The sequence below is a fragment of the Notolepis coatsorum genome (assembly GCF_963971535.1).
Source record: "Notolepis coatsorum genome assembly, chromosome: 6".
Taxonomy (NCBI): Eukaryota; Metazoa; Chordata; class Actinopteri; order Aulopiformes; family Paralepididae; genus Notolepis; species Notolepis coatsorum.
The window spans coordinates 76111927-76126708 of record NC_140170.1 but is presented as its reverse complement, the minus strand read 5'-3'; the positions used below and the strand labels follow the sequence as shown (position 1 = coordinate 76126708).

At 42.4% G+C, this 14782-nt stretch overlaps 2 protein-coding genes across 2 annotated transcripts in view; one reads left to right on the top strand and one right to left on the bottom strand.

The window, feature by feature from the left end:
- Positions 1 to 7617: 7617 nt before the first annotated feature.
- LOC311229565 (uncharacterized protein) lies at positions 7618 to 12338 on the bottom strand (the record flags this gene model as incomplete). Its single annotated transcript, XM_084315641.1, has 3 exons — positions 7618 to 8056; positions 10701 to 10833; positions 12044 to 12338. 3 exons carry the CDS (start codon positions 12336 to 12338, stop codon positions 7618 to 7620), a joined length of 867 nt encoding a protein of 288 aa, XP_084171767.1.
- Positions 12339 to 12936: 598 nt separating this feature from the next.
- Positions 12937 to 14782, top strand: part of stx18 (syntaxin 18) — a 54125-nt gene continuing 52279 nt past the window's right edge. The window contains exon 1 of the mRNA XM_084316292.1: positions 12937 to 13112. Within this exon, the coding sequence (XP_084172418.1) occupies positions 12957 to 13112 (156 nt within the window). The 5' untranslated portion in view covers positions 12937 to 12956. The remainder of the gene's footprint in view (positions 13113 to 14782) is intronic.

Sequence of the window (14782 nt, the reverse complement as noted above, 5' to 3'; positions counted from 1 at the left end):
TTCTTACCTATCTTGATGTGATTTACCTAGAGATATCTACCGCACGAATTCTAGGTGTTAATGAAGCCAGCATAGCAATCTGGTTAGAAATGGTGGAGAAGGGGGCGGTCAGGTGGCGTAGCGGAGATTGCGTTCGTCACCAACCCCGGAGACGCTGGATTCGCCTGTTCGAATCCAGCTCCCAGCTCCGGGGTTGTCACCAGCTTGGCTGGCCGTTCACACTAATACAATTGGCAGTATTAGAGGGTGGGAAAAGCTGGCGGGGTGGGTCCGGGTCGTTGTAAACAGCAACTCCTACAGTTCGGTCGGGGCGCCTGCTCAGTGTGAATAGGATCTAAGGGGGGTAGTGTGATCCTTCCACACGTTACACCCTCTCAGTGAGAGTCCGCGCTGCCAGGTGAAAAGAAGCGGTTGATTGGCTAGACGTGTGTCGGAGGAAGCACGTGGAGAGTGGAGGCTAAGTGCGCAGCGACCAGGAAGGGGATTGGGAATTGGCATAACGACTAACATTGGGATGGGAGAAAATCAGAGGAAAAAGGAGGGGGAAAAAGATCAATACAAAAAATAATAATAAGTGGTGGAGAGGAGAGGGCGGCTACGTGGCATAGTGGGCAAGGCGCTCGCAACGAAATGCTGGAGACGCTGGGCTCGTCAGTTCGAGCCCAGCGCTCCACATTTGCTTTCAGTTTAGCTGGTCGTCCGTACTAATACACATTGGCCGTATTAGGGGGTGGGAAACTGATGGGTGGGGATCGGGCGTTGTGGACAGCGACTCCTACAGGTCGGTTGGTGCGCCTGCGCAGTAGAATCAGGAAGTGTCGGGGGCAGCGTGAGCCTCCCACGCGTTACTCCTCGCCACTGAGAGATCGAGCTGCGCAGGTGAAAAGATGCGACTGCTGTTACCTCAAGTACCGGAGGGGACTTGTGCTATGTATGACTTAGTCCACATTGCAGCCGGCTTGTGGGAGGCAAGAAACAGCGTCCGTGACAGGGGAGGGTTGAATTGGATGAAATTGGGATGGGAGAAAATATAGAAAAATGGGAGAAAAAGTGGATCAAAAAAAAAGTGGTGGAGAGGATAACTGAACTTTTAATCCTTGGTATCAAGGATTAAAAGGGGGGTCCGGTGGGGGGAGAACGAGCAAGAGCATTTATGTGTTGTATTGTATTGTAATTAATCTGTGTATATCTTTAATCTTTAATCTATTTTAATTTTAAAAACTGTCATTATTGTTAGTATTATGTCGGTAATAGCCCTGTGATTTATAGTGGATTTCTACTGTAAATGTTTGTATGTCATGTCAAAAAATAAATAAAAAATGTGTTCACAAAAAAAAGGAAACGTAAAATTCTAAAGGAAAATCCAAGTCTTTCTGAGCTGCTACACATGGTTCTTAATAGATTTGAGCACTGGGTACATTTCCCGACACCCATTACTATCCCGGTACTGACTTGGTCCCATACCAGCAGTGGTATCGGCGTAACCCTAATCCTGCACCCAAAACACTGTTGTCAACCCAGAAAGAAGTTGCCCTCTGATCTCAGGCCCGACCTCTTCCAGGCAGTCACCGGAAGGATGCGTCCTCGGGCCACGGAGAGATAAGGGACCTTTGATTGGATCAAGCCCCCATGTCAAACAGCCAATAGATGAAGCCTGTGAAGATGGAGTGGGCCAGGACTGACAGGTCTGATAATAGCCCAAACAAAGGGAAAGTGAAGATTAAGGGAGTTCCTTTTCAGCCAGTTAAGTGGACCTGCCCCGGAGCACTCTGAAGAACATGGCTCACCTGTCACAGAGACCAGGAATGGATACAGTCAGCTACACTTCTAAACCCCCCCACCACTCCCATGTTGAAGGATAGATATCTTGGAATTCCTACATAGCATGGTCTGTACAACATGCTCAGTCTGCTGTGTGTTGTCAGTGGCAGCACACAGATTTACCAGGATAAACTGTCGATATCATAAGTATCTTCTGCGCATATGAACATTTTTCTAAAAGCGCACTTGGCTGTGGAATAGAATGATGATGTGGCGGATAAATATCTCTAGAGTGTCATCAGATTGTAGTTTAATAGCCAACAGCCAGCCTGCTGAATGATATATATTTAGTATGATACGTCTACGGTATATATACACTGTATGTTACAGCTACCATAGCTCTTTGAGAATCCCAGTTCATTGTACAATATGATTACTGCTTGGAAAACAGTCCATCACCCCCTCATCATCACACACACCACCACCCAGTGGCTCAGCCAATGACGGGACGGGACACGACAGTGCCACACTCCACTAACAGAGCTCCGTTTGATCCACGCCTGAGATGAAAGACGCTTACGCTAATATTTGGCTAGACCTCATTTTGACACATTTTTATAACGACTATTTCGTCTCAGTCTCACATCCATGGCCATGAAAGGAGTCTCTCTTTTCTCGGGGCAAAGCCTCTAGGGGGGGGGGGGGACTGACAAGTAGGAGAGGGGAACGCTGAGGTTGCAGAAGAGGAGAGACAGACGGTCACACCGCTCCGCAGAAACAGAGTCTGGCACAACACTAACAAAGGAAATGAGCAAACCGCACAGCAAATAACAGCCTTTTATTCGCCGGGCCCCCTCCGCTCACATCTGGGTGCCAACCCAAGTCACTTACAAATAAACGGGTTTATGAGAAATATTATGTACAAATTACTACATTCGTCTAGACAGGACATTATTTTAGCTTTAGTTACATTGGCATGACCGAGTGCAATTTTCATAAATATGTATATTGGTATATGTCAAACATTTACAGCTTCCAAATATGCACTTATGAATAATAAATGACATGCATTGGCAATTAAACGTTTTTTTCCCCCAACAGTGTAAAACTATACATGAGAAATGGACTGTTCCACCTTAGTAAACAAGACTTCAGCTTAACCCTTTCACTACCACACTACAGAAGGTTAACCCTTTCACTACCACACTACAGACGGCTGGCAGTGAAAGGGTTAACCTTCTGTAGTGTGGTAGTGAAAGGGTTAAACACCAGCGAGGACCATTTTCGAGAACGTGTTCGCTTAGCCCCCGAAGTCCCACAGTTCCAGACTTTTCCGAGGTACCTGAATGTCTGAAAGAGGCCCCTCCCGAGTGACTTGCATCGTGGTCATTATGAGGCACCAAAGACGCTGATTTCATTGACCTCCTTGTCGCTGTTTGAGGTCAGAATTAACTGTATACATTAAGACAGTAAAGCGTACATTCCCTGTAAGCTTATCGTGTACTTAAAAGGAACACGCCAACATTTTGGGAAATTAGCTTACCGTCTTCTCCAGAGAGAGACAAGAAGATAGATACCAGTTTCCTCTCTGTGCGTTCAGTAGAAAGCTATCTGGCTGCACATTAGCCTAGCTTAGCACAATGAATGGAAGCGGACAGTGACGGGTAGCCTAGGCGTTGTCCAACTAACAACTCTCCCGAAGGCTAACTGTCACTGCATTCTTTTAATGGGGAACATCACCCGTTTTAATAAATCGTATGTTCTTCCTGTGCCTCCAGGAAAAGTCCAGTCAACATTTGTGAACACACACCACTCTCTCTTTCTAAAGCTAGAAATCAACGAGAGAGAACCCTTGACTTAGTGATGTCACCTGGATGTAAAATCTGGGGCTGCTCCATAGACAGTAAATGGGTCTCTAACTGAGGCCATAACATGTTAGCATGAGCTCTTCAAATGAAGTTTAAATTTGTCTTCAGACCTGTTAGTAATACTAGAATATGAACGTTTTTTGGATGTGAGATCTCAACGTTTGATTTTATGGCTCCACATGGTCCATGGAGCAGCCTCAGATTTTTACATCCAGTGGCATCACAGATTCAAGGGTTCTCTCTGTGATTCATAGCTTTAGGAGAGAGTGGTGCATGCTCACAAATGAGCATTCACTGAGCTTTCCAGGGACACAGGAATAACATATGTGAATTTTTTAAAGGGGTGACATTCCCTTAATTAATACGTCAATATTAAAAGAAATAAAATAAAATCCAGTTAAAATGTATCCATGACAAGATTCAGCTACGAGAACATTAAACTCAGAGTAGAAAATCCGAACATACACTTTCTTTAACACATACTTTGATATGAATTCATCAACATCCAACATGACCTGGTCCGATAGTCACACATTTTGACTAATGTAAACCATAATTGCAAACAGACCAAATTTATAATTACAAATAAAAAAACATTATATATATACATTGGAAAAGTATGACTTTTTATCATTAAATTGGTTGTTGGCCATGAATTTATATGTGTATGTGTGCTTAAAAAACTACATAATTCACATTGCAACAAACTGAATGCAAATTTGACAAACAAATGATTATAAAAATAAAACACACAAAAACACAGCCTTCCCATTCCTCCCAGCCCTCTACAATCCTCTAAGGTGACTGATATACGAAACCATCAAGTAACACTAACCTACCTACTAATGATCGTTGACAAACAGGTAAACAAACACACAAACTAGAAGAATTCACTTCCTCTGCCGAAGCTTAACAATCTCCACCCTTCGCTGTAACCGTCACACTCAACATATCAGTAAGATGATATTGATTGGATCTGGGGGTCATATGGTTTGGCTTATCAACAATCTAAATAATTAGGGCTGTCAAAGTTAATGCATTAATTTGTACCCTTTTTGACCCCAGCCGCCTCTCATACCTTTGACAGCCAACCGCGTTGGGAAAGTGTGTTTAACACATTCGGCGCCAGACATAAATAATAATAATAATAATAATAATAATAATAATAATAATAATAATAATAATAATAATAATAATAATAATAATAATAATAATAATAATAATAATAATAATGCAGGACCTGTCGCAGAGGTCTTTATTTGGCATGCAATTATCCTCAATGTTAGCGGTTATCACACGCGGTTAGCACACACACACACACACCGGAACACACACGCATGCATCCCGGGTTAACCGTTGGACGCCAAGACCCGAGATTTCTCGGGTTTTGGTCGTTTATTCCTTTATTCAATATTTGTATTCATTATTCATCCACGGACCTCTGTGTTACCATAGGCCCTAGGGAATGAGTCTGAGGTTGCCAAACTGAAATACCGGCCGCATCCCGCTAGACGGCGGTATCGAGCACCCTTTGTAACCTTGTATCTTGGCCTGTGTAATGGCCAAACGTCTCCGGTTTCATGTCGGGCGAGGGCAGCCGTTCTGCCGGTTCCATTGAAGCACGTCAAATATCCCTGATCATATGTTGTGGTGGATTATGCCATGGGCCAAATGGACATTGGATGTACCAGATGGCGATCAAACAATTGGAATATTATTTTTGGAATACTCCTGATCACAGGTAAGAACGATCTGACGTAAATTTTTGCTTGATCCTGCAATGCCTTTATACCGATCGGGCTGATAAGCGTTTTTAGTGTTCAATACGAATGCCGTTACTGACAATCAAATAATCAGAAACGACCCCCCCCCCTTTCATGATGGCACATAATACCCATGATATAGATTTGATTTTGGGATAATAGCGTATACAGGCAAGAAATGGCAACGTCTATAGTGGAATTGACGTATAGGGCTATAACTCAGCATTTCATGAATTACCCTAGACCGCTCTAAAACCATACTTATATTCACCACGGTATAACACAGGAACGTATGGATGGAAACATTTATTCTTTTTCACATATTGAACGATAGGTGATGTCAAATGGGCCATAGTATTGTATCCATAGCTATAATATAGAATATAGTTATAGCTCTACAAACAAGGTGACTCAGTCCTATCGTTTAAAGCGCGGCCTAGCTACAGCGGGCCCTAACTTTTAAATAGCTGGCGCCGAATGAGTTAAGTTCCTGATAACTCTGACATAATAATAACAACTGACCAGACATTCCCTGAATGACGGATTTCATTATACAATGTTTCCAAACTGACTTTTTGGATTAAACCAAGTTATGTAAACGATGCAGTGATGAACGATCTTTCCCAGTGAAGCAGCCAGTATGAAGTACACAGGTCGGGCTACGCTATGCTTGCTAATTATGCTAGCTAGCAGTGTTGATAAGAGATTGTCTGAAGGAGCCGTCTGCCAACAAAGATATTGTTACGTCAAAGAACAAATCTATTCACAAAAAGGATCAGCATTCAGCGTTACTGAAGACTGCTGTGACCGAGTAGTTAATTACATGTAGTTCAATCATTAGTTTAACTACATTTCACAGTAGTTGGGTGGTAGTTTAACTACATTAAAGAATCATAATAGTTTATCCAGTAGTCAACTACTTTTGGTCATGTCGTTATGGTAGTTAATTAGTAACTACATATTTCCTGAAATGTAGCATTTTTCCTCATTCGGAAGGGTCTGGAAGTGTTAAGTCCATTTCTGTTTCGGAGTTCTCATCAAACCAATCCTGGTGTCTGTACCGTATAGGCAATTGTTTGTTAGTGTAGTTTACCCAACACTGCTGATGACTACGTACGATTACTTCCCCAGTGAAGTTTGAGAAGTCTTGCGCCGTCAATGACACCCTGGATACAAATATTCTGATATAATAGTAGTAGTAGTAGTAGTAGTAGTAGTAGTAGTAGTAGTAGTAGTAGTAGTAGTAGTAGTAGTAGTAGTAGTAGTAGTAGTCCTCATCGCGGAGGGCTTCCTGCTTTACACCTACAGACCGTTGATTGACGTACTGAACCAACGTTATTTTATTTCCATTCCATATAAAGAATGCAAGGAGAAGGTGGCAATCCGGCCATTACATTTCGAGATATCTTGTCACAAGAACATCGGGGGTCATGAATGTTCACAGCAAATTTTACGACTGTCCGACAAATGGGTCAGGAGATACACTCATTAGAATGTTTGGCCCAATGGTGGCGCTAGAGGAAAGGGCATTGGGGTCACCAGAATCAATAAGTGTCTTCTGTTCGGGGTCATGAGATTTCTACGAACAAGACAGACAAACGGATGTGAACACAACGTTCTTGGCAAAGATAACAAAATAGAACATACAGTACTTAAAGGTGTTTTGTTAAAATAAGTGTTAAATAGATCTACATTCTGACAGCCATCATGGATATCAGTAACATGGGTCTCCTCCCAGTCCCTCCACTCTGCAATAAACAGAAAATAAATCTTCTGGTATCCTGTTCTCACTTTATCCAATCAGGAGAGAGAACCCTAGATATATAGAAATCAGATTTGCTGGCAGATTATTTTACTTGTTTCAAGCACATATTGTTCTTATTTCTTATTTTTGTCAGACCATTTTTGCAGCGTGGAGTTCTCTCTCCTGGTTGGATAAAGTGAGAACAGGATACCAGGAAATGTATTTTCTGTTTACTGCAGAGCGGAGGGACTGGGGGACCCATGTTACTGACCAAACATTACTGGTACTCTGTATCAGTGAGAACATGTAGAACACTTATTTAAACAAAGAAAATACCATATACACAGCACCTTTAAAGTCACCAAACAGGCAGATCTCAGCTCTATTTCTTCTACAATTGTATTGGTCACATTTCACAGCCAGACACCGGGACCTTACCGGTCGGTTAAAAGCCACAGTGCGACGAGGCCCTCGGACTGAACTACTTCAGCCTTTTATTCAGCGGCTCATCCATTTGCTCCTCCTTTATCCGCTGGATCTTCAGAGTGTAATACTCCTCCTGGAGCTTCAGGACCGCCTCCTGCCTCCTGAGAACGGACATCTCCAGGTCCATCCTGTCCTGCAGCGCGGTGTGGTGCACCAAGGCCGGGGTGGAGCACCGCGGGGTGGCCAGGTGGATCCTGGAGGCCATGGGGACGGCGGAGCACGGCGTGGTGAAGTGTATCGCGGTGGAGGTGGGCGCGCCGGGGTAAGGGCTGATGATGGGCACCGCCGGCGGGGAGGAGCCGTCGGACGAGTTGTACTGTATGGAGTGCGTGTTCGGAGAAACCGTGTAGGCCGGGAACGGAGTGTCCATCATGACGGAGTGCATCGCCGTGGATGCCTCGCCCGTGGAGTTGTTTTCCTCATCGTGATGAAAGCTAGAATCAGAGAGGGAGGGCAGGGACATTAGCTTCTTTGAGGTCAATGTACATTGTCTTCTTGGATGTGAAAACAATCCTGCATTTTAAGAAGGGTCACGCCAACGTTCTGGGAAATGCGCTTAGCATATTCTCCTGAGTCAGACATGAAGATAGATACATCCTCTCTGTGTGTTCAGTAGAAAGCTATCCTAGCCTAGCTTAGCACAAACGAACAGAAGCGGAGACGTACCAGCTAGCCTAGCCGTTGGCCAAAAACACCTCTCCCGCCATTTTAAGCTAGACTAGGTGGTCCACATCCACCTCCATTAATTTAGCTAAGCTAGGCTAACTTGCAGCCGGATAGCTTTCTACTGAACACACAGAGAGGAGATTGGTATCTATCTTCTTGTCTGGAGAAGAAGGTGTAGTATATTTTTTATTATAACCTGTTCATGTTATTTACCCTATTATGAGCAATGACTGAGGCCTGTGTGAATCCGTGTGAATACAGAGTAATAATAATAATAATAATAATAATAATAATAATAATAATAATAATAATAATAATAGATCAAATTTATATAGCGCCTTTCATAGAACCCAAGGTCGCTTCACAATCAGGACAAAAAAATAGGGCTAGGGAAATAGGGGGAAAAAAGGGGATGAGGGAAGGTAAGGGATAATGGACCTAATCTAATCTAAACTAACTGATGGGGAAAAGCCTTGGTGAAGAGGTGTGTTTTTAGAGCAGTTTTGAAGGTGTCCAGGGTTGGGGCGTTGCGGATTTCGGGGGGGGAGAGAGTTCCAGAGGGTATGCAGAAGAGCCGTTGCTATAGACTAAACATTGAGCATATATCTGGAACATATGTAAACATATCTGTATGTTTATATGTAAACATTGAGCACAGTCAGCTCAACACCTCTTCGGTATTCGATTTCCCTTATTTGGTACCCTTCTGCAATGTGCTAACACACACATACACATGTGCACATACACACACTGGCCTGGACCTGTCACTGTGTATGAAATATAGAATTTTGGTGTATAAAAGAAGTAGACAAGCCGGTGCTAGTCAGTCCAATATTCCAGGTTCCCAGATTTGAACTCATCATCACTGTCTACAACAGCCCTACACTGTAATCATAATAATCACAACTACCTACCTCATCCTATAGTCTATCCATATAACTCTGTATATATACATTTATATATTTATATTTACTGCATACCGGTAGTATATATTATATCCATACCTGTCTGAATATACCTGCATATAATCCATCTATAAGCCTACTTATACGCCTGCATATAACCCATATAACTCTGTATGATAGCATGTACAATAATGCTGTATATACCATATATATGTCTATCCACATCTGTCTGTACATACCTGCATATAATCTTTTTTACATATATGTAGATACTATATCTATATCTGTACATATCCCTTACCTACTCTTACTAGTTACGCTGCTGGCCAGTATGACTTACAACTAGGGATGCTCGATATTGGCTTTTTTACCGATACCGATATACCGATATTGTCCAACTCTTAATTTCCGATACCGATATCAACCGATACCGATATATGCAGGGTCCCCCCCCCCCAAAAAACTGAATAATTTCAGGTAATTAACATTACATATCTCTTGTTGTGTAATTAACACAACATTATGCATACTTTGACAATAAATAAAATAATAATTTGTTCTTACTTGCTTGCCTGGGTAAATCAAGGTTAAATAAATGTAAAAAAAAAAGAGAAAAGAAAATATTTTTTTTAAAACCAATACCGATATTTTCCGATATCACATTTTTATGCCAATATCGGTAGGCCAATAATATCAGACATCCCTACTTACAACCATAGTATATTTTACACCCAGTTTACATTGTATTACTATTGCACTTTACTGTTACATTTGCACTCTGGTTGTATGCCAAACTTGTTTTTGTTGTACTTGTGTACTTTATACTGTATAATGACAACAAATTTGAATCTAATATAATATAATGGTGGAGTGTTCCTTTAAAAGAAGCCTCAGACAGACAGCAGGAGCTTTTTAAGACGATGTTAGCAAACATGACAGAGGCAAAAGGAATGCAAAAGGAAATCAACTGTAGGGCTGTGTGATATTGGAGGGAGGGGGCAAGTTATACTGAGAAACCGCTACTTCTCACAACACGATTCATTTGGAATGTTTCTCTGATGACACTAACCCATTCTCTTATGATTCTTATGATTGGGAGTGAAACGGTGGTTAGCACTGCTGCCTCAAAGCAAGAAGGTCCTGGGTTCGAACCCCAGCAGGGGGCCTTTCTGTGTGGAGTTTGCATGTTCTCCCTGTGTTCACGTGGGTTTCCTCTGGGTACTCTGGTTTCCTCCCACACCATAAAGACATGCATGGTAGGCAGGCAGGGACTACAGATGAAAACTAGCTCATTAGCTACTTCTGGCACATTTACATTGATGTGGAAACTGACGATGTTGATTAATGTGCACTGTCCCTGGGTAATTTTTTTTTATAAATAAACTGTCTAAAAACTGTCAACAATAGTCGGCAACTCAGCAAACAAACATCCCACTGAAGCGGCCTACAAACACCTAGGCCCAGGGCATCCATCCTCACAGGGAGATAATAGAAACGGTCCTCTTACCTGTGTTGAGAATCCACCAGCTGCAAAATGGAAGGGTCTTTCCTATCCTCCGGGTACATAGAGTCTGAGAGGTTCATCACAGAGATCACTATCTGAGTCACTTCAGTGAATTGCTCAAGGCACAAGTCTTCTTCTGTGAACGGAAATTCACGACAAGAATTGACATCCATCCTATACATCTAGAGTGGCCTAAAAGTCAAATGTATTCAACAGAGGTACAACTGTGTTTTAAGTTGTCTTAAGGTTGTACTGCTGCAATTACAACTCTATGCAATAGCATTAATTAAGGCTGCCATCTCTACATTTACATTAGGGATGCACAGACACCACTTTCTCACAGCCGATACATATTCCTGACATATTCCTCAGCTGATACCAAGTACCGACCCATCACTTTGACTGTGTATAGACTTAGACCATCAGTTTGGGGTCATTGTACAAAAATATACAGTGTACAGATATATACGGCCTGATACATTTTTCTCCATTAGAAAGATCTCACTTTGCTTTGATTTCTAGCATGTTACACATTTCTTGTTATCTGATCAAATTCTCCAAAACCAATACCCTATTTTGGCCTGGTATCGGACCGACATCGGTGCATCCCTCATTTAGATTTAGGCTTCCAATACCAACAAGTTATGGTTGGTTCCCCCATATTTTCCTCTGCAGCAGGGGTTATTTTTCAGCATGGAACCCAAACCAGTAAATTAGTTTCACTCTGGGACCCAGTAGCAGTAAAACATACTGGACTATCTGCATCAATACAAGTTCACCAGAGACAGGGTCCCGACCCATAATTTAAAGGAACACGGCGACAACATTATGGGAAATGAGCTTACTATCTTCTGAAGAGTCAGACAAGAAGATAGATGATACCACTTTCCTTTCCTGTGGGTTCAGTAGAAGCGGCATCCGGCTGCAAGCTAGCCTAGCTTAGCACAAATGAATAGGAGCGGATCAGCTAGCCTAGTCAAAGTCAGCTTTATTGTCACCTCTCGTAATGTGCAAGACATACAGAGACATGAAATTTCCCCCTTCCCCCTAAGGGTTGCCCAAAAACACCTCTGCCAGAGTTTTAAGCTAGGCTAGCTGATCCGTATCCGCTTCCATTCATTTGTGCAAGGCTATCTTGCAGCCGGACAGCTTTCTACTGAACGCACAGAGAGGACATTGGTATCTATCTTCTTGTCTGACTCCAGAGAAGACGGCAAGTGCATTTCCCATAATGCTGGTGTGTTCCTTTAAGAAACCATGATCTACAGGGCAAGGTGAAGGCCTTCCCTTGTCTCACCAACCATGACATGTCAAGTCCGGAACACTTCCAGGCACTTCTTTCTTACCTCCGCCGACATGACTTTTATGTCTTTTTATTTCTTCCCGCGACTTTGCCAGCAAGTTCTCCCATTTTTTGTTGCAGTCCGAGACCGTCCGCTGAATCAGCGGGAAGGTGTCGTTGATGGTTTGGGAGATCTCCTCCCACGCTTGTCTCTTATCCTGCGACGTGATGCCCGTGCTGCACTTCCCTCTGATGACCTCTTTCCTTTCGTCCATCAGCTGGGCAAGAAGCAGGCATTCTTGGTCAGTCCAGTTAGGCCTTCGCTTTCTAGTGGACAATCCTTCTAATGGCAGAGGCATCTTCCTGAGGGAGAGAGAGAGAGAGAGAGAGAGAGATAAATACAATACTTCATATGTATGACTTATGACAGTGTACCATTGCCAAATTATACATATCTGCAACAGGAAATGTGGTGCAGCTTTGATTTGCTAAATCAATGACACCTGAAACAAGACAAAGGGCCTAGCCTCATCATTTAGACAGTTAAAACATTGCCACTGATTTTGCATCCAATTAAGTATTTCGACTGCCACTAATGACACTATTCAACATCCCCACCTTGCATCATTCTGCTGTACTGTTTTTTATCACTTAAGAAATTTTTGCTTAAGAGCTTGTTTGAAATTTAAGATTTTCTCTAAGAATAAATGAGCCACGTGCAAATAAAGCTCACAGCTATTTCAGAAAATACTCAAATCAATGGGTAAATAAAGGCTGATCGACCACTTACGGGTTATCGAGCATGAAAGGTGCAATAAACGCTATAACGCAACACATACAGTTAAAAAACCTTAAGATATAGCGTAAGGCTTTCTCGGCCGTCTCAGGGAAAATTCAGTGCGTCGCGGGATGATGACGTGAACCCTGGTGACGTGTCGCCTTGTTGACACCAGTTAGCGGCGCGTCGCACACACAGGATGGCTGTCGATATCACTTTACTGTTCAAAGCCAGCGTGAAAACGGTCAAAACCAGAAACAAAGCCATAGGTGTTGGCTTCGATTCTACTACTAAAGATGAAATTTTCAAGCGGAGCAAACCCAAGAATGGATTTTCTCCCAAAGCGAAGGAGGTGGTGAGTGTCTCCACAGCTAAGCTAAGTTTGCTAGTCTGACATGACCACCACACTGACACGATCTCACACTGACAGCTAAACATATACTGAACAGTAACTTACTTATTATTATATATAGTTGGCCAATGACATGTTAGCTGTAATATAATAAGTACCGTTAGTTAACACAGCCAGTCATTTGCTCAATGCTTGCGTTAGCTAGCTAGGTACTATATACCTGTATGTCATGATGTGATTGATTGATTGATTGATTGATTGATTGAATTGATTGATTGATTGATTGATTGATTGAAAACTTTATTAACAGATTGCAGAATGGGTACAATACAGTACAGCTCAATACACACAATTGTTAAGGGGATGCAGACCAGAGAAAGACTTTCGTCTTGTTTACATCAGGGTCCCCCATTTTCAATTAATCAGGACATATATGACATACATGACATACAGATAGTCAGTACTGCTACATCTATACATTTATGACATACCAGATTTGCAAATACAGTACTGTTTGTGATACAGAAGGAGTCAGGAAAAGGGAGTATATACATTTGACGTAGAAACTGTACATTGGAGGAGGTTGGGTGGGGGGGGTTGGGTACACTGGGATATTGACAACCATACTGGGTTATCTACTTTGGAGGTGGTTGGGGGGGGGGGGGGGGGCACACTGTATAAACAAGCAAAACTGTACATTGAGGGGGGGGGGGGGGGAGACACTGTACAAACAAACAAAATTGTACATTGGACTATTGACAACCATACTAGGTAAATGACTGTACATTGGAGGGGGTTGGGTTAGGATATTTACAGGGGCCAGTGTTGAATTGCAGTCTCCCGTAGGTGTCCCTTGAGAGAGGTTTTGAAAGTGGGTAGTGATCCACATTCCTTTACAGCTTTGGGTAGGGCGTTCCACATTGATGTGGCATAATTGCGAAACGTGTTTAGTCCCTTATTTGAGCCGAATCTGGGTTTAACATGATTTGTGGAGCTCCCTCTGGTGTTGTGATCGTGGTATTCACTGACCTTTGGGAAGTATTTTGACATGTACATGGGTACCTTGGTCGTGTAGTGTATCTTGTAGACCAGGCCCATTGCAAGTTGCTGTACTCTGTCGTCTACTCTAAGCCATCCTAGCCTAGGTGTGTCATGTATGTTGTGTGTCATAAATGTCACTATGAATTGAAAATGGGGGACCCTGATGTAAACAAGATGAAAGTCTTTCTCTGGTCTGCATCCCCTTAACAATTGTGTGTATTGAGCCGTACTGTATTGTACCCATTCTGCAAACTGTTAAATAAAGTTTTCATTCATTCACATAAATGAGTGAGCAGGGGTGTAGTGTAGAGAGGAAACCAAACCACCTTTCAATTTACGCACATTTCATCATCTTCACGGTTGCAAATCGTAGTTATAGCTACCAAGTAGTAACATGAAAATAGTGTAATTTGAATAAATATAGCAAAATATTATTATACAACATAGGTTTATTTTGTACATTATCAGTGTATTGGCAATACTGTGGTCTTCGGCATCACTGTTAGCAAGGTAATTGTGTATAGAGAAACTGAAATGGCCCCTAGCTGTTCTAAATCTATTCTGAATGCTTGGATCTTTTGGTCTTATTAATAACTGAATCATGGTTAGTTGTAGTCCAAGTCTACTGTTAG